General features: G+C 45.2%; 1 protein-coding gene across 1 annotated transcript in view; it reads left to right on the top strand.

The window, feature by feature from the left end:
- Positions 1-16518: 16518 nt before the first annotated feature.
- LOC143928001 (myomegalin-like) overlaps positions 16519-27802 on the top strand; it is a 426442-nt gene continuing 415158 nt past the window's right edge. Inside the window, exon 1 of the mRNA XM_077452562.1 lies at positions 16519-16888. Coding sequence (XP_077308688.1) covers positions 16748-16888 — 141 coding nt within the window. The 5' untranslated portion in view covers positions 16519-16747. The remainder of the gene's footprint in view (positions 16889-27802) is intronic.

Here is a 27802-nt window from a genome sequence, read left to right as displayed (position 1 = left end):
CCCAAGAGACCAACTTTAAACTACTATCACGTTGGTACCGAGTGCCAGCTGATCTGGCCCATATTTACCCCTCCACGTCGGAGTTATGTTGGAAAGGGTGTGGACACCGAGGGACTTTAATACATATATGGTGGGATTGCCCCTTAATTCAACCCTTCTGGGAAAACATACAGGGTCAAGTAAAAATAGTGACAGGGATAGAGGTCCCCCTCTCACCGATGCACTTCCTTCTGCAGGTTCCCCCGGTCCCGCTCAGTGTATATAAAAAAACTGTGCTGGCTCACTTGCTGAATGCAGCATGGCGCCTGGTCCCAATATACTGGAAAAAAGGCCTAGAATTCCCACTCGGGAGGAGTGGTGCAGAGGGGTGAATGCGGTGAGAGAGGCGGAGAACTGGGTTGCAACCTGTAAGGGCCTTGAAGACCGATTTCACAACATCTGGAGGCCCTGGTCTGCATATGCCTCAGACCCTAACCAGGTACCCTCTAGCTTGGACGTAGCACTGCTAGAGTTGGCGGACCCTACCCTTAAAGCCCTCAGGCTGGCTAGGGCCCGGGGGCGGACTGGGTCACCCCCTAGGGGCTCATAGCGAGACAATACTGCTTACGGAACTTTATGCTCGGCAGTGGTGTGCTCAGTGCAGACAAAGAAGACATCTGAATTTGACGCTCAGGTAATTTGACCTATTCTACCTGACTTTCCCATCTTACCTCCCTTCTCCCTTCCTACCCCTCCCCAGTACACCTCCCCCCTTAACCCACTGCGTACGCAGTCATTCCCTCCTTATACCCTCTGTTATCTTTTCTTTCTCCCTTCTTCTTCCTCTTTCCTTATATCTTAACCTCTCCTCTGCTCGAATGTCGTGGGAGTCTGTTACACCCGAGCTGATAGATGGTAGGCTATGACCCCTCCTCTAATCCCGGAGCCTTCGGGTGGGAATCTCTGTTATTGGAGAGTTGAGACGTTCTGGCCGGATCTCTGTGGTGACGGTGGGGCTCCTGGGACGTGCAGGGGGTGGAGGGCGGTTAGCTGGAGGCCGTGGGCCCCCCCCTCTACCCCAGCGACGGGCCATGGCCCACACTTCAGATATATTCTCCGCGCCAGAACTGTCCCAACGCCTACTAGACTCTTGCCGCCCTCGACATTATTTGGTCACTAACTGTCTACCCACCACAAGTGAACCCACGACATTCTCCTTATCTTAGGAATCTCCCTCCTTATGTATGTATGTATGTATGTATGTCTGTTCAACCTATACATTGTTAAAATGACCCTTATATGGCTTTACGAAGCCAAAGGGTTTTGCACTTATACGAGATGTCTTGTTTTAATGTTTTTATTTCTGTTTCTGTCATTTTGCAATAAATACTGATTATACAAAAATGATCCACTCTGTATGTAGCTTCTGACAGGCTGCACAAGGAGCCCTGCATCTCCAGGACCATAGGTGATAGGGGCCACAATTTTGACCATTAGTGGGGTAGACCTACAGCTTCCTACCCCCTAAATTTGGGCTCTATGCAACCCCTGGTCGCAGAGCCACGACCCTCAAAGTCAATCTTTTTTTTTGTTTTTGTTTTTAATGGACCTATCTTAAGGTAAGGGGCCTGGAGCTGCAGCTTCAATAGCCCCTATGGTAATCCAGCCCTGCCTTTTTACCTCCAGAAAAATCTTGCTTGTAGAACAACTCCCAGGACCAGATGGCAGCTGAAAGACCATAGCAACTGCCCTTTACAGGCAGGGACTACAGGTCCCTTTGGTAGTGTAGCAAGAAGAAGTCCAAGTGCTCAGCTGTTCTACTCCTGTGACTACTTATCCCAGCACGACCTCTTCAGGCACTGCCAGCCCGCCTGGCTGCAGCTGCCCCTTTCAGTAGCCCTCCTGGGTAAGTCTCCACAGTCTATCCTAGACTGCTTGCACCCAGTCCTCTCAGGTATGCCTCTAAGTCCTCTGACTGTACACTCACCAGCCCTCCTGGCTCGTATCCTTACCGGAGAATTGCAGTGTTCTCCTGCTGTCCTCAACCTTGCTCCCATGCCTCCTGTTCAGGACATCTCTGTGTGTCATGAAGAGGGTCCCTTCCACACCTGAGCCCAGGACTGAGCTCACCTCCCCCAGAATAGGGGCTCCCTCAAGGGCCACGACAGCCTAACACTCCATCTCCATCTTCCGCCCGAACTCCACTGCCCCAGCTGGGTTAACCCTGAGTATTTGAGGGGGCCTGTCCCCTGCCAACCCATCTGTTGGGGATTGTTCAGGACCCTCATGAATACTCCAGGTAGCTCCTCCTCTCCTCCACTCCTATTCTTTTAGAATCTTCTACCAGTTTTTAGAAGTAGTGGGAGGTCTTAGAGATGCTGCCTGTGAGTCGTACCAGTCTCCCTGAGTCACTCCTCTGACCCAAATAAAACAACACAGCCCTATTCTAAAATATTCTCAAATGGCCATTTGGATGGTAGGGTGATGGGTCCCAAATGACCAAGCCCTCCAGATATACCTCTCTCAAGCGATCAAATATACCAGGAGCCCAAAGGAGATAATGAGTAATATAGTGTAGGATTTTTATTAAAAGCGGGTATAGTACATTAAAAGTTACACTTACATTTCATAGTGCTTCAATTAGCACCAACATATACAGCCTTGGGAGAAACCGATAACTCGTACCACCGCTCGTATGGAGCTGGCCTGCATTCCAGGACCCGGAAGTGACGTCAGTAGTGGCCATCAGTGCAGCTTCATCAGTGGCCATCAGTTCATATTGCAGGAAGTGCATCATCAGGACTTCCACTTGGTGGTGGAGTACATTTAAAGGGTAAAGAGTTACCAGAGAACTTTGAAGCACAGTGATTGGAAGATTTCTGGAAGGACTTCTCGCACTTTTTTGAACTTATATTTGAATGTAGAGATACTGTTGTACGAGGAGGATTTTGGATTTTGTGGGAATTTGGGACCTGGTTCAACAGCTCTCATGATTGGCTGGCAAGCATTCAAGGGTATACCCTTTATCGCAAGGATAGAGAGGGTAAAAAAGGGGGAGGGGTATGCCTATATATTGTCATGGTTATGCAGTGATCTTTCTGTTTGCTTACCTCCCCTCATGTGTTCAGACTAAGAGGCCAGCCACTTCCACCTGGTGGTTTTTATAATCTCTCCTCTAAGCATGGCTCCACCCCAGGCCCTATCAGAGAACCTTATATTAACCTGTGCACTGCAAGCCTACAGGGCTGATCAACCATTGTGTATTCCTTTGTGTGTTCAGCTTCCTGTTTCCTGCCGTGTGCTCTTCTGTTGTTCCGTTACCGACTTTGGCGTGTCTTTGACTATCCCTGTTTGCCTGTGATACTGACCTTTTGGCGTGTCCCTGTCTATTTCTGTCTGCTTGTGGCCCTGACCTTGGCTTTGTCCCTCACCATCCCTATTCTCCTGTTGCCTACTGTGGGTGTGAGCTGGGGGACCCTGGGGGTCGCGACCTGGAGCCAGTTGCAGCCAAGTCCATCCTCACCACTCGAGGCTCTGGGGAACACCTGCTGGCTCTTAGACTCTGCGCCCCAGGGAATCTTACGCTCTAACCCCGGTGGGACCTGTCTCCCGTCCGCAGCAGTCAGTCATAGGGTCCACAACCTTTCGGTGCACTCCTGATTCCTACGGTGTGCATCTGTCACCTTGCCTCAAGGTGACCTGACAGTTTGATCAGCCATGGACCCGGCTGACGTGCCGCTTCCTGCAGATGATCCATTGCAGAGCTTAGTTCGCAGACTTGAGGCCCAAGAATCGCATCAGACCCAGGTGATGCGATTCCTTCAATATCTGGCTTCCCGCTTTGAGCAGCTACAGGCTTCCTTGGGAACCCCGAACCTGCAGCCTCAAGTACAGTCAGCAGCTGCACCTATCGCACCAGTCGCATCCACGCATGCATTATTACTGCCAGCTCCGTCCCGTTTCTCTGGGGACTCCAAGGCTTGCAGGGGGTTCCTTAGCCAGTGCACAATTCATTTTGAACTTCAGCCCCCAAACTTCCTGTTCGATCGGGCAAAAGTAGCATATATCATATCCCTCCTGTCCGACGAGGCGCTAGCTTGGGCTGCCCCTCTGTGGGAACTGAATGATCCAGTGGTTTCTAGCCTGTCTGATTTCTTGAAACTTTTTCAGAATATCTTCGAGGAACCGGGTCGTGTCTCCTCAGCGGCTAGCGCTCTTTTACGTCTCCGTCAAGAGTCTGCGTCTGTGGGACAGTATGCTCTTCAGTTCCGTATCCTCACAGCTGAATTGAGCTGGAATAATGAGGCCCTAGTTGCAACCTTTTTACATGGCCTCTCTGATAGAATGAAGGATGAATTAGCAGGAAGATCCCTTCCTGCTGATCTGGACAGTGTCATCACCTTGTGTAACCAGATCGATATTTGCTTTCAGGAGAGGGCCCTGGAAAAAAGACGCCAGCACTCCTCGTTCTTTAGGCAGCCTGAGTCCCCAGTCCCTTCTCTTCGATCCGAGGAGCACCCCCTGCCTACCGAGGAACCTATGCAGTTGGGCTGGACTAAGTTATCTCCCGAAGAACGTGCTAGGCGCAGAACTCTGGGCCTATGCCTCTATTGTGGGGCCAAAGGTCATTTCCGTGACACTTGTTCTCTTCGTCTGGAAAAACGCTCAGGGCTAATACATCTGGAAGGTGGAGTATTAGACCCTGAAATATCACCTTCACCTTCTCGTCTTCTCCTTTCTGTGTTGCTTCATGTCGGTGCTTCCTCTCGTTTGGTCTCAGCACATCTGGATTCCGGAGCCGCTGCCAATTTCATGGATTGGGAAACTGCATCCTCCATGAGACTTACCCTTTTGCCCCTTACAACACTATTGGTGGTCTTGGCGATTGATGGCACGGTTCTCCCAGGGGGCCCTATCCGCTTTCAGACTCTTCCTGTTAAGATGTCAGTAGGGACACTCCACCAGGAGTGGATATCCTTCCTTGTCTTACCTAAGGCTTCATCTCCTATCATATTAGGTCTTCCTTGGTTACGGCTCCATTCTCCACACATTGACTGGTCTGCTGGACAGATCCCGGCTTGGGGTTCCTCCTGTTCCTCTTCCTGCCTACTCAAGGGTACCCCAAAGGAGAAACTTCCTGTTACCACCATCCCAGTATCTTCTGCGTCCTGCAATAGTCGGACTGATGCACTCTCTAGGTCATGTGGTACTCTGGATGAGGGGCCACCTATGAACCTGAGTCGATCATTCACTCCAGTTCGCATAACCATTTACCTTTGTCTGTCCCTAATCTCCCTTGGACGCACAGCCAGGCTAACTTGTCTGCAAGTTCCACAGTTGCTATGCCCTGTGATGCGATTGAGATGGTCGCTACACCTGACAATACTATTCAGTCGACCTCTGCACCAGTTATGCCAGTCCAGCCCATGCCCATGCCCAATGAGCTTCCTGCTTCTTGTTCAGCACCTTCGGTGACCTGGCCTCACCCTACTGCTACTATGTCCATTCAAACCCGTTTAAGAGGCTCAATCCATCCTTTGGATAGAATACCTCATTTGGCCAGGAGGGGTTTTCAATCTTTTTCTCAGGGTTCTCTGCATTCTGTTTGTGTTGCAGCTATCCAGCTTGACTCTTGTGACATGTCACTTTCTAACCAACCTGACCTCAGGGATCCACTGACCTCTGCCCAGTCTGGTGGTCCTGTTATGGATGCCCAGCTCATCTTTAAGGGTGTGGGGGACCCTGCTCAGGCTCCTGATCTTCTCATGCCCTTACACATTCCTAAAAAGCCTTTAGTCCTCAAGTCCTCTCCCTACCTTGGTTTCGGTCTCTGAGGATAATCTAAAATATGAGGTTAGCCAAGTTTTGGATTCCCGGCTCCGTAAAGGCATTCTTCAGTACCTCGTACTTTGGAAAGGGTTGGGCCCTGAGGAGAGGTCTTGGATCACTGCATCTGAGGTCTTTGTTCCTTGTCTGTTGAGGAGGTTCCATCTGGAGTTTCCCTTTAAGCCTGGACACAGGCGGGGGAGGCCCCGTAAGAGGGAGGGTACTGTCATGGTTATGCAGTGATCTTCCTGTTTGCTTACCTCCCCTCATGTGTTCAGACTAAGAAGCCAGCCACTTCCACCTGGTGGTTTTTATAACCTCTCCTCTAAGCATGGCTCCACCCCAGGCCCTATCAGGGAACCTTATATTAACCTGTGCACTGCAAGCCAACAGGGCTGATCAACCATTGTGTATTCCTTTGTGTGTTCAGCTTCCTGTTTCCTGTCGTGTGCTCTTCTGTTGTTCCGTTACCGACTTTGGCGTGTCTTTGACTATCCCTGTTTGCCTTTGATCCTGACCTTTTGGCGTATCCATGTCTATTTCTGTCTGCTTGTGGCCCCAACCTTGGCTTTGTCCCTCACCATCCCTATCCTCCTGTTGCCTACTGTGAGTGTGAGCTGGGGGACCCTGGGGGTCGCGACCTGGAGCCAGTTGCAGCCAAGTCTATCCTCACCACTCGAGGCTCTGGTGAACACCTGCTGGCTCTTAGACTCCGCGCCCCAGGGAATCTTATGCTCTAACCCCGGTGGGACCTGTCTCCCGCCCGCAGCAGTCAGCCGTAGGGTCCACAACCTTGCGGTGCACTCCTGATTCCTACGGTGTGCATCTGTCACCTCGCCTCAAGGTGACCTGACATATATCAAGAACAGTGTACAAGTGAATGTGAGAGATGACATCACTAAGGGAGCTACGGAGGAGGTGGAATCTTTATGGGTAGCGCTCCAAAGGAATGAAGCTAAGGGGAAAATAATGCTGGGAGTATGCTATAGGCCCCCCAACCTGAGGGAGGAAGGGGAGACAGATCTCCTATCACAATTTGGATTAGCAGCAAGGATCGGAAGTGTTATCATAATGGGGGATTTTAACTATCCAGACGTAGACTGGGGGAGGGAACCACACATTCCTAAACATCCTGCAGGACAATTTTATGGGTCAGATGGTAGACGCAACAACTAGAAAAAAAGCATTACTTGATCTACTGATTACCAACAATACAGACCTGATCACGGATGTGGAAATACAGGGCAATTTAGCTAAAAGCGATCACCGGTCAATTGGCTTCAGTATAAATCACACAAATAGGAAACATAAGGGGAATACAAAGACACTGAATTTCAAAAGAGCCAACTTTACTAACCTACGTGCCTTGCTAGAAGGCATAAATTGGGATAAAATCTTAAGAACAAAGAACACGGAGGAGAGATGGGTTTGCTTTAGGAGCATATTAAATAAGGGCATTAGCCAAAGGATCACATTGGGTAATACATTTAAAAGAGTGAACAAAAGTCCTGGGTGGCTTAATTCCAATATAAAAATAAATATAAAAGCAAAGGAGAAGGCCTTCAAAAAATACAAGGTTGAGGGATCATCATCAGCGTTCAAACTTTTATACAATATTTACAATTTGGATTAGCGGCAAGGATGGGAAATGTCATCATAATGGGGGATTTTATATATCCAGACATACTGTAGACTGGGCGGAAGGAACCCTGCATTTGTCTAAGGCTCCCCAGTTCCTAAATGTCTTGCAGGACAATTTCATGGGTCAGATGGTAGACCCACCAACCAGAAACAATACAGACCTGATCACGGATGTGGAAATACGGGGCAATTTAGGTAACAGCGATCTCAGGTCAATTCGTTTCAGTATAAATCACACAAATAGGTAACATACAAGGAATACAAAGATACTGAATTTCAAAAAAGCCAACTTCCCTAAACTATGAACCTTGCTAGAAGATGTTATTTGGGATAAAATCTTGGGAACAAAGAACATGGAGGAGAGATGGGTTTGCTATAAGATCATATTAAATAAGGGCATTAGTCAGTGCATCCCATTGGGAAATAAATTTAAAAGAGCGAATAGAAGTCCTGGGTGGCTTAACTTCAATGTAAAAATACATATAAAAACAAAGGAGAAAGCCTTCAAAAAATACAAGTTGAGGGATCATCATCAGCATTCAAACTTTATAAAGAATGCAACAAGAAATGTAAGGGTGCAATAAGGACGGCTAAGATAGAACATGAAAGCGGAGGAGAGCAAAACAAATCCCAAGAAACCTTTAAAGCGGTAGTAAACCCGCTAATGTTTTTTTTTTTTACCACCTGCAAAGCAAAAGGCATAATGAGCTAGTATGCACCGCATACTAGCTCATTATGAAATACTTACCTTAGATCGAGGCACCGACATCTGGCCCGATCCACTTTCTTCCGGGTATCGCGGCTCCGGCGCTGTGAGTGGCCGGAGCCGCGATATCGTCACTCCCGCCCATGCGCGCGGGAGATTTCATCCCGGCCGGTCGGCCATTGCCGGATTTTCAGCCGAGAATCCCCTTGTGCGCATGCGCCGCTGCAGTCAGCGGTGCATACCGAGGGGAATATCTCCTAAACCGTACAGGTTTAGGAGATATTTTTTTTACCTACAGGTAAGCCTTATTATAGGCTTTCTTGTAGGTAAAAGTAAAAAAAAAGAGTATACAACCACTTTAAGTATATAAACAGTAAAAAAGGGAGGACATACCTTATTGGCCCCATGAAGAATAAGGAAGGACAGCTGGTTACAAAGGATGGAGAGATGGTGAATGTATTGAATTTGTTCTTCTCCTCAGTCTCCATGAGGGAATCAGGGGGCTTCAGTAACAAAAACTGCAGTGTTTATCCTCATGACACATCACGGGAAGCACCTCCATGGTTAACAGAGGACAGAATTAAAATAAGACTTGGGAAACTTAACATTAATAAATCACCGGGACCAGATGGCTTGCACTTGAGGGTACTTAGGGAACTCAGTCAAGTAATTTCCAGACCATTGTTCCTAATTTTTACTGACAGTCTACTGACTGGAATGGTACCAGCTGATTTGAGAAAAGCCAATGTAGCACCAATATTTAAAAAGGGCCCAGAATACATCCCTGGGAATTACAGACCAGTTAGCCTAACATCAATAGTATGTAAACTCTTGGAGGGGATGATAAGGGACTATATACAAGATTTTAGTAATGACAACGGTATCATTAGCAGTAATCATGATGGATTCATGGAATATAGTTCTTGCCAAACCAATCTATTAACCTTCTATGAGGAGGGGAGTTGCCATCTAGATAAAGGAAGGTCCATGGACGTGGTGTATCTGGATTTTGCAAAAGCATTTGACACAGTTCCCCATAAACGTTTACTGTACAAAATAAGGTCCGTTGGCATGGACTATAGGGTGAGTACATGGATTGAAAACTGGCTACAAGGGCGAGTTCTCCCGCTCTACAAGACTCTGGTCCGGCCGCACCTAGAGTATGCTATCCAGTTCTGTGCACCAGTCCTCAGGAAGGATGTACTGGAAATGGAGCGAGTACAAAGAAGGGCAACAAAGCTAATAAAGGGTCTGGAGGATATTAGTTATGAGGAAAGGTTGCGAGCACTGAACGTATTCTCTCTGGAGAAGAGAAGCTTGAGAAGGGATATGATTTCAATATCCAAATACCATACTGGTGACCCCACAATAGGCATAAAACTTTTTTGCAGAAGGGAGTTTAACAAGACTCGTGGCCACTCATTAAAATTAGAAGAAAAGAGGTTTAACCTTAAACTACATAGAGGGTTCTTTACTGTAAGAGCGGCAAGGATGTGGAATACCCTTTCACAGGCAGTGGTCTCAGCAGGGGGCATCGATAGTTTCAAGAAACTATTAGATAAGCACTTGAATATCCGCAACATACAGGAATATACAATATAATACTCACATATAATCACACACATGGGTTGGACTTGTGTCTTTTTTCAACCTCACTTATTATGTAACTATATAATGTTTTTTGAAAAAGTTTTTTTTTTTTACAAGTTGTTATTTAGAGGTCTATGATACACTTTGCTGTTATTTGAATTTTTCAGTAGCGCATACCTTTCCTTCAGTGTTTGAGTGTTATACAGAGACTCTAATAGTCATTTTTTTACAGATAAGTTACAGGCATACCCACATTATTCACTGTAAGAAACATTGCCACAGTGTTCCTCTTAAAAGTCCATTTATGAAATCCCTCAAGTTCAAAAATCCATAATCACACTGGCTGGAATAAAATATGTACCACTCACCCCTGAAGGAGTTGATGGGAATAACCTATATCTCCAGAGGCTGACAGGCCAGATATCAGTTCCAGAGCACACCAACAAACACAGGTCCAGTCTAGGGGTGTCTTTTTGTAGTTTTATTCCAGTACTTTGAACAGTCGAGAGGGGTGAGGTTGCAGGATACTCCAAAAACTCAAGCAGGTACAGATTCTCCAGCAAAAAGCCTTCAGTAGCAGCCGTACATTTTGCTGGAGGTAGAGAGAACGGCAAGTCCATCTAAGACTCTGTAAAAGTAATCACAGTCCTTGTAGCTACCCTTGGCATATAACACTTACAGCACAAGCACACCTGAAGCTCTAGGCAGGGTCCTAGTCACAATGTTCAGAAACAGCTCTACAACCATCTTCCCTCCCACACTCTTTAGTGAAAAGGGGCCCTTCTCTAGCCCAGCTTCATAAAGTAGTGTCCTCTTGCAGATATGTTTAAATCCATCGCCCAAGAACACTGAGGTCTGACAGCAACAGATCTTCAACACCACACGTTGCCTCCCAGGGGCAGAGCCCCAGAAAAGAGGGAGCTCTAGATCTCCTAAGCATTATGTTCTCCCCAGCCCCCTTCTGGGCACCCCCTCACAGGGATTGGCTGAGATCAGATAAATATTCATAACCCAGTGGCTGACCCTCCTACTCTATTACTGGAAGCTTCCTCCAGAGGCAGACAGGATCAACCACCAGCTGCGTCACAGTGGGTGATCTTCTCTCTGTGTGATCCGACCGGGTCTCCTCCCAATTCCTCCCTGTGATTCCCATGCAGTGATAGGCTACATTGATGGACACTGTCGAGGCTGCACTGATGGGCACTGATAGACTGCACTTATGGGCACTGGTGGGCTGCATTGATGGGCACTGAATCTGATGAGGCTGCACTGATGGCCACTGATAAGGCAGCAATGATAAGCTGCACTGATGGGGCTGAACTGATAAGGCAGAACTGATGGGCACTGATGAGGCTGCACTGATGGCCACTGATGAGGCTGCACTGGTGGACACTGATGAGGCTGCACTGATGGCCACTGATGAGGCGGCACTGATGGGCACTGTTAAGGCAGCACTGATGGCCACTGATGAGGCTGCACTGATGGCCACTGATGAAGTGGCAATGATGGGCACTGATGAGGTGGCGGTGATGGCCACTGATGAGGCTGCACTGATGGGCACTGATATGCTTTTGTTAATATTGTTAAAGTTGTTGTTGTTAAGATTTCTTCTTGTAACTTAATTCTGCATGAAACATTTAATAGTGTAATTTCATGAGGTAATTAACAAGCGCATGTTTAGGGGTCGAATTAGGGGTGAGACAGGGTGGTGGTTGGGTGGGGCAACTGGTGGTGAGTAATGCTCTGTACACACGGTCAGACATTCCGACAACAAAATCCATCAGATTTTTTCTGACGGATTTTGTGCTAAGGGGAGGTAGGCGTTCTGACGTCTCCGCATTCTACGCCCAACTAGGAAGTGCGGGCGGCATACGAGTCCGGCCGGCTCGTTTTTTTACATATGATCATTTTCTTCTATGTACATGTGAGTGCAATATTTTATATTTTACTTTATTAAAACTAAGTGGTTTTACGCTATGCGAGTGCTTTTTTGAATTTTTCCATATGATCCACGATACCCTCGTTTCCTGACTGGAGGCTTCGTATTGGATACAAGAGCAGTGTGGTGCCTGCGACGGTTCATCCAGAACTTCTGTGCTGTGGCTCTGTTGATCTCACTAACACTGGGATCTAAAACTCTGGTAAGCGGCCCCCCTATTCACTGGTGGAGGATTGTTTGGAATGTTTTTACACACAGGACTTTGTGGGTTTCCTACACCTTAATATCACTTTGGAGGAAGCAACACTACATTACTTTTTGGACAATTTTTTGTCTCAATATATACAATTTTTGTTGTTTTTGAAAACATTTTTAGTTTTTTTCAGTTTACTCACTTGAATTATTTGATTGGTGTGTGGGTTCATTTTTCCTTTTATTGTATATGATTTACACATTAGGGGTATATCATTTCTGCTAATTTCATTATTGGTTTTGTTTTATAATTCAATTTTTCGCCTATAATAATCTTTATTGGTATGATGATAAGGCATTATTCACTTATACAATTTCATCATTTGTAAAAAAAAAATTTTTCACTAAAAATAGCTTTTTATGATTATTGAATTTTTTTGATTAGACTTTAGACATAGATTTTTTTGTTTTTAGCGCAGCCCACCCTGTTCACTTATTTAGTTTGCTATCGGAGTATTACGATTAGGGTTGCCGCTTATAGGGTAGTTATTATCAAATTTTTTGTTTGAATAGCGCGGTTTACTCTTTATACCGGATTTTGTGCTAAACTTGTCTTGCATACACACGGTTGGACAATGCTGTCGGAAAATCCGATCGTTCGGAACGCGGTGACGTTTGTTGCGTACACCGGGACTATGTAGAGGCTAGTAGCCAATATCTTTGGCCTCCTAATTTAATCTGAGCATGCGTGGCACTTTGTCGGAATTCTCTACAAACGATCGGAAAAAGTCAGATAGGATTTTGTTGTCTGAAAATTTTAGATCCAGCTCTCAAACTTTTTCCGTTGAGATTTCCGACGGAAAGAGTCCCATAAAGCCCACACAGGATCGGATTTTCAGACAACATAATCCGATCTGACCTTTTCCATTGGAAAATCCAACCGTGTGTACAGGTCATTACTCTTAAGGCCTGGCTAGCAGTTCAGGACTTGAGATTTTGAGCCCTGCTAACAGAGTACTTTTGGATGCAGCTCCTTTCCAGACTCAACTTGAAATTAAATTGCAATACCTTGAAATATTGCATAAAGAATCTGGTGTTAATAACTAAAGTACGCAATTATTATCTGCCGACTCTCCACAATACAATAAGCAAGTATGAACAAAATTTCTCTCAGACTCATTGTTTGCGTAAATATAACATTTAATTGTACACCATTTTTATAACAAATGGTTGTAAGCATTCTACTGTATCCTATTCCACATGTTAAAGGAGGAGTTCCAACCACATATTGACATTTTTTTTTATAATGCATATCTTAGTATCATAATATACAGTAATGCCACTCCCGATTTAAAAAAAATTGCTGCTACATTTAAGATTCTAGATAACAAAAAGTACCCTATATTTTCCTATCTTGGCAGCTCCCTTCTTGCTTGTGGGCATGTGAAGCCCACAAGCATAATCTTCCGGGATAAGGTGCAGCTGAATGACCAGCATGCACTGCCCGTACTTGCGTATGCGCAGTATACACAGCTCGCAGAGCAGGATACTTCTCACATTGCCATCACAACAGGCAGCATCATCGAAAGTGCCCGCCCCGTTGTGATGGCAATGAAGATAAGCGGCAATCCACACTGACTCCTGGGAATTATTGCACAAAGCTCCCAGGAGACAGTGCACCTCTGGATATGATGGAGATATCTGCGGGTGGCCGACGGCGGAAGCGACATGGAAATGCTTACCATCTGGGTAAGCTGACAGAAAAAAAAAATAATAATAACCACTGCTGAAAATATGTGCTGTAATATTACTATTGAGAAAAAGTTTTTAAAGTGGGTGGAACTCCGTTTTAAACTCTATCTGCATTAATAAAAGTGTAAGCAATAATATAAAAAAAATGTAAACGTTTGTAAGTAAAGTTTAAGCTGCTTTACTGAGAGTTGCATGCACATGACCTGATGGGGCGCACTAAGTTCTATCTGCTGGCTGGAGAAAGGAATATTTTTATACTGAATGTATTTCAGGGTTATCCAGGCTGTTGTCTAAAGGAACAGCGATCTTTTCAAATACTACAAAAGACCTCCAATAAAATCAGGACTGTGTGGAATATTTGCACCTGTTTAGAAGTATTTACAACCGCACTAGCCTGTTTGGAAAGATATTAACCTCAAGTGATGTGGGATTTGTTACTTAGTAGTGGGAGGTGACTAAAACACTCAATATGTAATATGTGCAAAATAAACCGTGGACCAAGAGCTGTCATTCGATTTCCTGCATCACCTCACCAAGAGACACTTTACACCCAGAAAAGATGTACTCTTTAATTTAGTTTGAACCAAGCTAAATATAAACATTTCCACTGGATGAGTGTGATATGAACGAATGCCTTATGATTAGCCTCAAGTTTAGGGCAGGATTCTATTTATACATTTTTATGCTGTCTTTTTTATATCAGAAATGTCTAAATTTGTTCTACTTTCGTTTTTTAGCAGCATTTGTTTGATTGTAATTTGTTTTGACAAATGATCACAAGTTATAACAAGGTATGACATAGAACATTATACTGATATGAACAGGACATTGCAAGTTTAGCCTAATGCCCGTACACACAATCAGACTTTCTGACATCAAAACCATGGATTTTTGTTCGAAGGTTGTTGGCTCCAACTTGTCTTGCACACACACGGTCACACAAATGTTGGGCAACAATTACGAACATGGCAACCTGGTGACATACAAGACATACGACGAGGCGAGAAAGAGGAAATTCAGTAGTCATGTGATATCTCCATTACGAATTCTAGTTTTACAAGACCAATCGCTTCCAGCCCGTACTTGATTCCGAGCATGCGTGAACTTTTGTGCGTCGGACTTGAGTACACACGTTTGGACAGTCTGACAACCAAGCTTTGTTGGCGGAAAATTTGAGAACCTGCTAGCCAACATTTGTTGGTGGAAAGTCAGACAACAAATGTTCGATGGAGCATACACAGGGTCAGACATTCAGGCAACAAGCTCACATCCAACATTTCCCGTCGGAAAGTCCGATCATGTATACGCGGCATTAGAGAAATCGTGCCCTTAGTGTGCACAGAAACGCTGGTCAAAAATACAGTTTAGGAGGTTTTGGTAAAATTTACAGGTACATAACAGCAAGCAATTAATAGCAGCTTCAATATTTCTAACTTGATATACTCATCGTATTGCTGATCTCTATAGAAAAGACTAAATACTCACACCTGAAATACAAATATGGGAACTCTTGTCTGCCAAAATATGTGTAATTCTCTCCTGCTTACTCTTGTGACCAAAGCACCCCTTTCAGACTACAAGGTTAGGCTGGTAGCCTAAAGCCCCATACACACTATCAGTTTTTTTCTGCTGAGTTTTGCCTTCAGGATTACCAAACCATGTAGTGCAAAGGCCTGCCTGATTGCATACAAATTGAAACACCTAAGATTTGACCTCATATTATATGGTTTTGGTAAATCTGAAGGAAAAACTCAGCAGAAACACTGATAGTGTGTATGGGGCTTTACTCTCCTCTGGAGTTAAAGCTGCATTCCAGACAAACAGCTAAATACTGTACACTAGGGATGAACTTCGGGTTTGGGTCAAACGTAAGCTTGACCCAAACCCAGCCTGTTCATAGATTGCAAATCTGGTGAACGAACTGGGCATAGTTGGCCAGTACGCCCACCCGAATCTTCACACACACTCTCAAGCACACTGCTAACCCCCCCAACTTTCCTTAGCCATACAGACTGCATGCCTGGATAAAGGTTTTATATGAACTCTTATGCCACGTACACACGATCAGAATTATGGTCGGAAAAAGCTCTGGTGGTTTTCCCGATGGAATTCCGACAGGATTTCACTCAAGCTGTCTTGCATACATACGTTCACACCAAATTCTGTCCGCCAAGAACGCGGTGACATACATCACGTACGATGGGACTAGAAAACTGAAGTTCAATAGCCAGTAGCCAATAGCTTCCATCTCGTAGTTGAATCTGAGTGTGCGTGAGTTTATGTGCGTCGGAATTGCATACACATGAACGCATTTTCGGATAGGAACTTTTTCCGACCGAAAAAAATTGAGAACATGCTCTCAATCTTTGATGTCTGATGGAGCATACACACGATCACATTTTCCGACCAAAAGCTCTCATCAGTATTTTGCCCACCGAATTTACGATTGTATATTCGTGGCTTTAAGGTAGTGGACTTTTTCTTGTCCTGCACAGATCCCCATCATGCAATATTCTGTTGTAGTGCTTTATGTGCTGTTCATATGAACAAAAGTTTCAAAGGATAAGTAATCAGTGCAAACCTTAAATATTTTAGGATTTTATTTTGATTAAATTACTACTTAATTGCAATTGTAATTACATGTTTTAAAGAATGTGTTAATGTTGTATGTTCATTTTAATAGTGAATTTAAGTATTCATATCTTAGAACATGTTGAGTAAACTAACAGCTGTGTAACCGAAAATCAGATGGCAGAGTGACAGCCTGTGCTGCTGGTATCTGCTGGTATCTGCTTTCAGCACTTGTGCCTGTAATGGACTTATGACAGTTGTCTAGTGAAGGTTCCAAAAATATCTCCTGAACTTAGAAAAAACAAAATCCACTGGCTGGCTAAACACTCAATACACATCAGCTTCATGAAGCACAGAAGGCTAATGAGTAGCTTTAGCTCTCAGTCAGCACAAAACTTTTCTAATATGATCTCGTAGTCACAAATATGCTGTATTTTCTATTATTTTTTGTTTTTAAAATTTAGAGTTTGTATACAAATATATACAGTATGCAAACCGTGCTAAAGGTTAGAAAAAGGAAGTAGTAGAAGTGCTGCTAGGGAGTAGGCACCATGTCTATCGGCTACAGGACGCTGTCGCAGCACGCTGATGACCTGAAGAAGGAAAATTTTAACCTGAAATTGAGGATCTACTTCCTGGAAGAGAGAATCCAACAGAAGAATGAGGACACAGAAAATAGTGTCTATAAAAATGTGAGTAGATATTTGTGCATGAAGTAAAATATTTATATCATGTAGCCATTAATAGGTAAAGTGTATCTATCAGCGGCAGCCTCTCCATTAGGGGGTGCCCCCCTAATCCATGTGCCCGGCCCCTAATCTACATGCAGGGCGCCAGACGCATGGATTTCTATGGGTTTATTTGTTTTTCTTTAAGCATATGTTTAGAGCATGAGGCTCCAATTGGCTTAAAAAAAAGAGTGAGCACTGCGCCCAAGCCTATCCACTTGTGTTAAAATAGCGATCGTCTTCCTGCTTTTCCTCCCGGCCAATCAGGAAGTGGGTCTTAAGATCCGATTTGCCAAAAGGAGAAGCGACCATATTGGCCAGGAGCAGGGGGGTGGGGCGTTGAGGAGGAGACACAAGATAGATCGACCAACCGAATGAACTAATGGGGAGGGTTGGGTGGTTTGTTTGCCCCCCAAAAAATTTGAGTAACAGCCCCCACTGATATCTAAGGTCAAAATGTGAAATCATATATTAATTTCCACACTGAATTTCAAATATTTCCAGCCTATTAATCTGAGTGATTTCGAAGTTTGTAAATTTAGTTTATGAAGATGTCCTGTGAAGGCACTGCTGTGCCACACATTTCACCAGTGGCAGCTGGTGCTCAAATGTTTTTTTTTTTTTGGGGGGGGGGGGGGTGAAAACAAACTGAAGAATTCTGAGAAGAAACATCAATCGCAGTCTCATTGTGCCATCAATTACAGCCACTGTGCCCATCATATGCAGCCACTGTGCCCCATAAAATGCAGCCACTGTGCCCCATAAAATGCTGCCACTGTGCCCACCATATGCAGCCATTGTGCCCCATAAATTGCAGCCACTATGCCCATCATATGCAGCCACTCTGCCCATAAAATGCAGCCACTCTGCCCACCCATCAAATGCAGCCACTGTGCCCATCATATGCAGCCACAGTACCCATAAAATGCAGCCACTGTGCCCATAAAATGCAGCCACTGTGCCAATCATATGCAGCCACTGTGCCCATAAAATGCAACCACTGTGCCCATCATATGCAACCACTGTGCCCATCATATGCAGCCTCTGTGAACGTCATATGCAGCCTCTGTGCCCATCATATGCAGCCCTTTGCCCATAATATGCAGCATCTATGCCCATAATATGCAGCCACTGTGACCCCCCTGCCTGCCCACCCATCCGAAAAGGGGCCAGACATCTGAATAGGGGGTGGCTACACCGGCCATGGATGAAATTAAAAGTTAAGGTGGTTCTGCACCTTTGAAAAAAATATTAAAAGCCAGCAGCTACAAATATTGCAGCTACTGACTTTTAATAAATTGACACTTACCTTTCCCAGGGTCCAGCGATGTCGGCGGCAGATGACGAGCAATCGCTCGTCTCTGTCGCCATCTTCTGTCAGGGAATTGGGAAGTGAAGCATTGCGGCTTCACTACCCGGTTCCCTACTGCGCATGCGCGAGTCACACTGCGCGTCTCTGCTGGTGCCCGCTGTGTCCTGGGAACTGTGTGTTTCCTAGAACACAACGGGGAAGGGGTGGGGCATCTGTGGCGGTCTGCGGCGGTCTTGTCCCAGAAGTGGGTGCAGATACCTGGATTATCCAGGTAACTGCACCCCCCTCCCCCCTGAAAGGTGCCGATTGTGGCACCGGAGGGAGGGAGGGATCAGATAAGCGGAACTTCCACTTCAGGGTGGAGGTCCGCTTTAATAAAAATGATCTTTCTCAATGCAGTGCTGTAATTTTCTGTAAAATGCAATGCAATATATAGCAAACTGAAGACTTTCTGAACACAGGTGGTGTAGGGAACACCCCCAGAAATGTCCTTGTGTGACTGGCTAACTGATTTTTCCAGAAGTTTGTACTAATATACAAGTCAGATTTTGGGCATCCTCTGTAACAAAAATAGAATTTTTGCTGAGATACCCCAAGGGGAAATCACATCTATGGGGATGCAGACCCTTCTACTTACCTTATTAGAATCCTTCATGTACATCAGCAGGCTGATAATTATAAAGTCACTCCCATTAACATTCAGGCTGGGTTCACACTGCTGTGGCTACGAGAACCGGATGTGATTGGCACCGCACTGCAGTGCAAATCACATCCGATCTCTGTGCGATGCGAGTTCAGCCATACAGATAGTATGGCTGAATTCGCATCGCACCCGCCCCAAACTCGCACAGGACCCTTTTTTTGGTCCGCAGCAGAATCGGATTGCATGGGTGTTCACACCATGCGATCCGATTCCTGTCCGAGTTTGCAGATCGCACTGCAATATGCGAACTGATCTGGGGGTGTCATTAACGTTTCACTGACACTCCCAGCAGTTCGCATAGGGCAGTGTGAACTGCCGCCAGGAGGCATGCAATGCGGGAACCCGCCGCGGATTTGCGGCATTACTGCATCGCTGCAATGTGAACCCAGCCTAACTTTGAACCTGGACACAGACAGACAAACAAGTATTTCTTCAGAATAACAAAAGGTAAGAATCTGCAAACAAAGTTTGTTAAAATCCTTGTAATATGCATTGATCGCCCAAAGGGGAATGCTTTTTTTCAACAAAAGTGAATTTACTTTTTATTTGAAAGTAAATCAAAGTGATGAGAAGAAGAGAAGCTGCAAAGCATGCAGGGAATCCAGGAAGTTGTGGAAAGAGATGGGCAGCAGACAGGCAGCACTCACAGCATGAAAGGAGATTCAATTTATATTGGATTGCCATACATAACTATTGCTTGTATCGTTATTATAATGCTAATATTATAAAAATTTAAGTGTTTGCAGTGAGCATAGAACTCCTTTAAATCATATGTATCAAATCATTACTGCTGCAGAATAATGATTCAGTAAAAGGAAATATCCACATAAGAGGGCCTTAAATGAATCATTCAAGCATTGGGATTCATTCCAAAACTACCGGATGGGTGCTATGCACTAAAGTAATCAAAGGAAAATGAAAAAAAAAATACATATCCAGCAAAACACACTACCAAGTGGCCTGCAATCACAGTTTATTTTTACAAAAAAAATAATAAATGCATTCTGAACATGAGATTAGGTAACCACCTAGAAATATCTTTGACCTGTGCATCAACTAACCAGCTGACAGTGTAAGGGGGCCTAGGATTGGGCACGTATTGGTGCCAAGCTGTGCAAGTCCGTTCCTCGCCTCTTCTTGGTAAGAACCTTTCACCATATTGTGTCATACTCCTGACCATAAGCCCACTAACATCATCCAGACCTGAGGCCTAAATGTTTATGAATAAAGGAATAGCCACACTGTAAAGCATTTACTTAACGTGACATCTCACGGTGACATACTAGCAGAATCTTTACAGAACGGCACATGTATGGTTAGACATTCTGTAGCAGTCATTTCAGCGTGAAGCACAAGTGCACATGTTTGAGCCGTCTTCCCTCTACACCCCCCCATTCCTCTCCTAGGGAGCACCACAGGGTTGGGACCACTTCCCCATGTGTGACAAATCTGCAACATTAAATTAAAAAAATTAAAATTGATTATCAAATACTTACTGCAATTTCCCTTTTCTGACAAGCTCCATGACAGCCTACTACTGGGCATAGGCATGTGCAGCCTATTGCATTAGGGTGTGCACCTGAAAGCTCAAGCACACATACGTGTGTATATGTATGTGTGTGTGTATATATATAGATTATATATTCAAAAGTATTTGGACACCCGCCTTTACACGCACATGAACATTAATGCCATCTCAGTCTTAGTCCATAGTGTTCAATATTGAGTTGGCCCATCCTTGGCAGCTATAAAAGTTTCAACTCTTCTGGGAAGGCTGTCTACTAGGTTTAAGAGTGGGTCTATGGGTCTATGGGAATGTTTGACTAGTCTTCCAGACGGGCATTTGTGGGTCAGGCGCTGATGTTGGACAAGAAGGTCTGGCTCGTAGTCTCCTCTTGAATTCATCCCAAAGGTGTTCTATTGGGTTGAGGTCAGAACTCTGTGCAGGTCAGTCAAGTTCCTCCACCCCAAACTCGCTCATCCATGTCTTTATGGACCTTGCTTTGTGCACTGGTCCAAATAATTTGGTGGAGGGGGGAATATGGTGTGGGGTTGTGTTTTGGGGGTTGGGCTTGGCCCCTAAGTTCCAGTGAAGGGAACTCTTAAGGCGTCATCATACCAAGACATTTTGGACAATTTCATGCTCCAAACTTTGTGGGAACAGTTTGGGGATGGTCCCTTCCTGCTCCAACATGACTGCGCACCAGTGCATAAAGCAAGGTCCATAAAGACCTGGACTTAGAAGGGGTGGTGAGAAATTAACTTTTTAATTCACAATAATAATTAGAGCAATAATTCACATTATAACCGTAATTAAAACAATTAATTAACCTCCCAACTAAACAGTTGTTGCACTTGAGGGTAATTTGTATTGCAATTATCTGTAGAGGGGTTTCCACCATCCCTGCTAAGGCAGAACTGATGGGCACTAATAGGCTGCACTGATTGGCAGCACTGATTGGCAACGTTGATGGGCACTAATTGGTAGCACTGATGTGCACTGATAGGTGGCACTGATGGGCGGCACTGATGGGCACTGATTGTCAGCACTGATTGTCACTGATAGGCAGCACTGATGGGCACTTATATGCATCACTGATGGGCTCCGATTGGTAGCACTTTTGGGCACTCGGGCTCTGATTTGCAGCACTGATTGACAGCACTGATGGACACTGCTTGACACTGATAGGCAGCACTGATTGGAAGCACTGATGGGCACCGCTAGGATGCACAATTTGGTACTGATAGGCAGCACTGATTGGCACTGACTGGCAGCACTGATTGGTACTGATAAGTGGCACTGAAAGGCAGCACTGATGGGCACTGATTCGCAGCACTGATGAGCAGCACTGATGAGCAGCACTGATGGGCACTGATTGGCATTGATAGGCAGCACTGATGGGCACTGATATGCAACACTGATAGGCAGCATTGGTTGGCACTGATTTACAACATTGGTTGGCACTGATAGGCAGCACTGACTGGCACTGGTTGGCAGTGATAGGCAGCACTTTTTGGCACTGATAAGTAGCACAGGCACTGATAGGCAGCATTGGTTGGCACTGATAAGCAGCCCTGGTTTGCACTGGTTGGCACTGATAGGCAGAATTGGTTGGCACTGATAAGCAGCACTGGCACGGATAGGCAGTACTGGTTGGCACTGATATGCAACATTCGGTGGCACAGATAGGGGAGAGGGGGAGTTTCATATTCAGGAGATCGTGAGAATTGCTAAAGCTGTTCAGTGTATGAAACTGTCAGATAATACACTGCATGCAGGGAGAGACACCAGCTGTTAAAAGTCAGTGGTGATGTCGGTGGTGGGCGGGACTGAACAGTTACCAAACACCAGCCAATAGGATGGGTCTGGGCGGGCCGCTACATTTCTCTGGCCCCGCCCCCTCTCTGAAGCAGCCTAATCATTGGCTGGTGTTAGAGCTTGGTCCCGCCCACCCCCGACATTGACTTACAACTCAGCTGCGATGTCGGGGGTGGACAGGACAGCCAATGTTTGAGCTGCTTCAGAGAGGGGGCTGGGCCACATAAATGTAGCGGCCGCCCAGACCCCATCTCTTTGGCTGGTGTTTGATGGCCATTCGGTCCCACCCACCCCGACATCACCACTGACTTTTGACAGCTGGTGTCTCTCCCTGCATGCAGTGTCATTATCTGACAGTTTCATACACTGAACAGCTCTGGCAATTCTCAGAATCTACTGCCTGTGAAACTGTTTCACAGGCAGTGTGGGCCACACAATCTCTTGGATGCAGCATTCTGGGGCTCTGGAGACAGCACGGGGTGATTAGGGTGTGCCCAGGCACACCCGGCACACCCTGTGCTCACGCCTATGCTACTGGGTATGCTCCACCCCATACCCCCACCTGCAGGACCTAACTAATAAATTTGACTCCCACCCTCCATAACTTGATTTCCGCACCTTGTTATCTGTGCTGATATGGAACTCGTCAGTAAAGGAAAATTGAGGTAAGTATTTTATATTAAATTTTCCATTTTCCTGACAGCTCCATGTCAGCCTACTACTTAAAACTATCTAGCTACACAGGGTGGGATAATGCAGAAACAAAATAGATTTAGTTATGGCCTCCGGATAACGAGATAAACATTTTGCCAAAATTAACAGTTGTCAATAATGATGGATCTATGCGCTAATGAGAAATAAAGGTTTGTAATGTATGGATGACCACGTTGCCATATTGCATTGCATATTGATTTCATTGAGTCTCTCTACATGCGGCTACCTAGGCGGTTGTGGCACTTCTTGTGGAGCGTTATATTATTTCTTCCGAAAGGGTCAAACCCCCTATCCTTATAGGAGAGGGAGATCACTTGCACAATCCAAGAAGCAATCACTCTGCTTGAAGCTCTGGCTCCCCTGCGTGAACCTCTGGGAACCACAAACAGGCAATCGATGCCCTGAAGTTGGTTACCATGGATATACGTCTTCAGTTTCTCCCCGACATCCAAAAGGATTTTCTTGTCCATGTTCCAGATGAAGTCGGCACACGATTTCTTGACTCTTGGAATCTTGAGGCCACTTTAGGAATAGAATCCAGCATCAGGAGCAGAATAATGCCCTGTACACATGGTCGGACTTTCTGACGGAAAATGTGCGATCGGATCTTGGAAAATCCGATCGTGTGTGGGCTCCATTGGACTTTTTCCATCTGAATTTCTGACACACAAAGTTTGAGAGCAGGACCTAAAATTTTCCGACAACAAAATCCGATTGTTTAAATTCCAATCGTGTGTAGACAATTACATAGATAGATAATTACATAGTTAGTAACGTTGAATAAAGACACCAGTCCAACCTGAGTGAGTGTCTACAATTGTCCCTATCCCTGTACATTGTACACTCACATCAGTCCTTACCCTCAAGGAGCCCACAATCGAAGGTCCCCATTCATATACTAGGGCCAATTTTGGACAGAAGCCAATTAACCTACCTGCATGTCTTTGGAGTGTGGGAGGAAACCAGAGTACCCGGAGGAAACCCATGCAGGCACAGGGACAACATGCAAACTCCAGGCAGGTAGTGTTGTGGTTGGGATTTGAACCAGCGACACTTTTTACTGCTAGACGAGAGTGCTAACCACTACACCACTGTGCCACCTTTACAATTCTGATGGACAAAGTGCCACGCATGCTCAGAATAAATTACGAGACGAAAGCTATTGGCTACTGCCCTCTTTATAGTCCCATCGTACGTGTTGTACTTCACCGCGTTCTGATCGATCGGATCTTCTGACAACTTTGTGCGACCATGTGTATGCAAGACAAGTTTGAGCCAACATCCGTCGGAAAAAATTGGATGGATTTTGTTGTCGGTATGTCCGACCGTGTGTATGGGGCATGACTCTGTCTACCAGGAAGGACTTATAGGGTTCTTTATACCCTAGAGCCGCCAACTCAAACCCTCCTAGCTGAGGCTATGGCGACCAGGAAAGAGGTCTTTAATGACAAATCTTGCTGATTGATAGGGGATCCAATACTTATTTCACTCATTAAAAAGCAAATCAATTTATAACTTTTTGAAATGCAGTTTTCTAGATATTTTTGTTGTTATTCTGTCTCTCACTGTTTAAATAAAGCATTAAAATTATAGACTGATGATTTCTTTGTCAGTGGACAAACATACAAAATCAGCGAGGATCAAATACTTCTTTCCCCTCACTGTATATCTGTGTATCGCTGTATAGTGCTAACATTGTTTCAGATAACACACATGAAATTGCAATAATTTTGGGATACATGTCAGTATTGAAGCAATAAACAAAACAAAACTTTGCCATGGATAAATGCACCAATCAGCACTGTTACCAATTCCCTAGGGTAACCGTTGGAAACCCCCTATAAAATACTGGCACAGATCCCTATACAATTCATAGTGGAGGACATGTTCTTACCACTTATTATGTGAAGAATGTGCAAAGGGCTTTTACAGCCATATCCCCCCACCCTATCAGGACTGCCTTGGGTCACTATCAGTTTAGTGTCAGCTGATCCATTTTGAAGCTAAGCTGTTTACTCATGTCTGAAGTCTGACTCTGACTTCCTTTGGCAGCATCATCAGCTGGCTGATCAGGGGCAGACTGACCATTCGGGCACTCGGGCACTGCCTGAGGGCCTCATGCCACTAAGGGGCCCCATCAGGGTTGCCAGCCTCAATAAAACCAGGGACAGTATGGAAAAATCTGTGTTTTTCTAAAAATCCCAAGATTATAGCTGCCCCACCTCTCCAGTACCTTTTCAGTGTGTTTATGTGTATTCTGTGTGTGTATATTGTGTCTGTGTGTATACTGTGTGTCCCCATAATCTATTGCCTGGGGGGCCCATAATCTCCTATTGCCCGGGGGCCCCATGAGTTGTCAGTCCGCCCCTGTGACTGATCCATCTAGATAGAAGATGGTTGTTCATGTTGGGCTCAGCACTAATTACAGATCCTCATCTCTGAGGTATGCTGTATACTGGTAACAGCTTGTAAGCAGGATTGCATCACATGATGTGTTTTGTCCAGGAGGCTCACACAGGTGGAGGGAATTCCTACTTGGTTACCTAATCTCATGGTTTACAATTTGTGTTTTTCTTTTTAATTAAATGTAAATGTAGGCAGCTGGTTGTGTGCTGGGAATACCTTTATTTTTATTTATTTTATTACTTTATTTATTACTAAACAAAATGTAAAAAATGTACCTCTACATATTCCTTCAAATAATAGTACTCCAGCAGTTCACAAACTGACACCCCATAACAGTAAAAGTAAAATTGCAGCTCAAAGCTCCAGACCTGTTGAAGACACGGCCGCACTCCGCTGAAGGCATCTTTATTGAAAGATTAAAATCCAAAAACCTTAGGCATAGAAGACAGGGAAAAACAGCTAACGCATTTCACATCACAAACAGATGCTTAGTCATAACAAGAGGGCCACAGGCACGCAGATCTTTATTTGTAAATATAATTTTTTTGGTGACTCCCCTCTTGAGTTGTCCACCTTTCAACATTTGGTGGATGCTTCCAGAGAGGCATCACAAAGCCCGCACAGAAATCATTTCTATTAAACATATTTTTTTAACCACCTCCCACCCTGGCCTTTTGTAATATGACAGGTGAGCGAGAGCACTGTTATCGTGGGTGGCCCTCATATGGTGTCCTCCAAGTGCACACCCCTGTGGCAGAGGCGTAACTAGAACTTTCAGGGCCTCGGTGCAAGAAATCTTGAAGGGCCCCCCTGACCCTTCTACTTCCAGTTCTGGAAGGGCATCCATTGACATCGTCCCTGAACCCTGCCTCCCACATGCTCCCTGGTTCACACATCCAGCATGCGCTGTGACTACTGTGTCCTTCGGACACAGCTGATCACAGATCATGATAAAGGACCAATCACAGCAACCCTTTACCATGTGATTAGCTGATCACATGTACACAGACTTGCTGGTTATCAGCAGTTCTTTCCTCCCATGCTCTGTCTGTGTGAGGAAAGGAGAGCCATTAAGGGGCAAGACTGTCAGCACATTGTTTACAATGGTAATTACTGCAGCCCCATCAGTCCCGCCTATCAGTGTCCATCAATGCAGCCAATTAGTGCTGCCTATCAATGCTCATCTATGCTGCGTATCAGTGCCCATCGGTGCAGCCTATCAGTGCTGCCTGTCAGTGCTCATCAGCGCCACCTATCAGTGCCACCTATCAGTGATGCCTATTAGTGCTGTCTATCAGTGCCACTTATCAGTGATCATCAATGCTGCCTATCAGTGGCCATCAGTGCTGCCCATCAGTGCTGTCTATCAGTGCCTCCTCAGCAGGACTCTGAGCTGAGAGTGTCTCTCTCATACAGCTCAGAGCCGGCACTGACAGTTTCCCCTCCCTTCTCCCTCCCACAGATGGGAGAAGAGAGAAACAATATGCTCCTTCTCTTCATGCCCCTCTCCTCCTGTGTGCACCATGGGAAGTGTGAAGCCCAGCAGCTGAATGATCAAATTCAGCTGCTTAGCAGCATCACACTTCCCGTGGTACACACAGGAGGAGAGGGGCGGGAGGAGAAAGAGCAGATCGTCTCTCTCCTCTCCCATCCGTGCAAGAGAGGAGGGGGAACTGTCAGTGCAGGCTCTGAGCTGCATGAGAGAGATGCTGTCAGCTCAGAGCTCTGCAGACAGCAACCCCACTGTGGCCCTCTTACAGTGGCGGAAGACCAGGGCCCGGTCACAAGTGCGACTTTTGTGACCCTGGTAGTTCTGCCACTGCCTCGTGGATGCTGCATGGACTTCATGAATGGATGCCATTCATAAAAATGATTGCTTATAACAGTGATCAGATCATCACTGTAATAAACAATTATAGTGAAGAAAAAAAATCCTGATCACCTCTCCAGAGCAGTACAGTGTCACTTTGGTGACACTGTACTGCTCTGATCACAGCATGTAATAAACAAATTTGTAAAAATAATTAAAAAAAAAAATATTCATATATATATATGATTATTTTTTCTTTTTACATACTATCACCAGTCAGTGCCCATTATCACCGCCACGCCTGTCATATGATGATGCTGTACTACTCTGGTGAAGTAAAAATTCACCATGCCTCTTACTAAATACTTTGGACTATCTATTTTACAAAAAGGGGTCATTTATTGGGTATTTGTATCTGTACTGTCCTGGCATTTCAGGGCTTCAAGAAATGAGAGGCCGACAGTACATTGATCAATTTTTATGTATATATGTCTTAAAATATAAAACAAATTTCATTTGGGTACAGTTTTGATCGAGTAATTGGCATTCAAAGTGTGACAGCACTGAAAGCTGAAAATTGGCCTGGGCAGGAAGGAGATGAAAGTGTCTGGTAT

The sequence above is a fragment of the Lithobates pipiens genome, unplaced genomic scaffold (assembly GCF_037356315.1).
Source record: "Lithobates pipiens isolate NorthernLeopardFrog02 unplaced genomic scaffold, aLitPip1_a1.2 Scaffold_23, whole genome shotgun sequence".
Lineage (NCBI taxonomy): Eukaryota > Metazoa > Chordata > Amphibia > Anura > Ranidae > Lithobates > Lithobates pipiens.
This window is presented reverse-complemented; position numbering and strand designations above follow the sequence as displayed.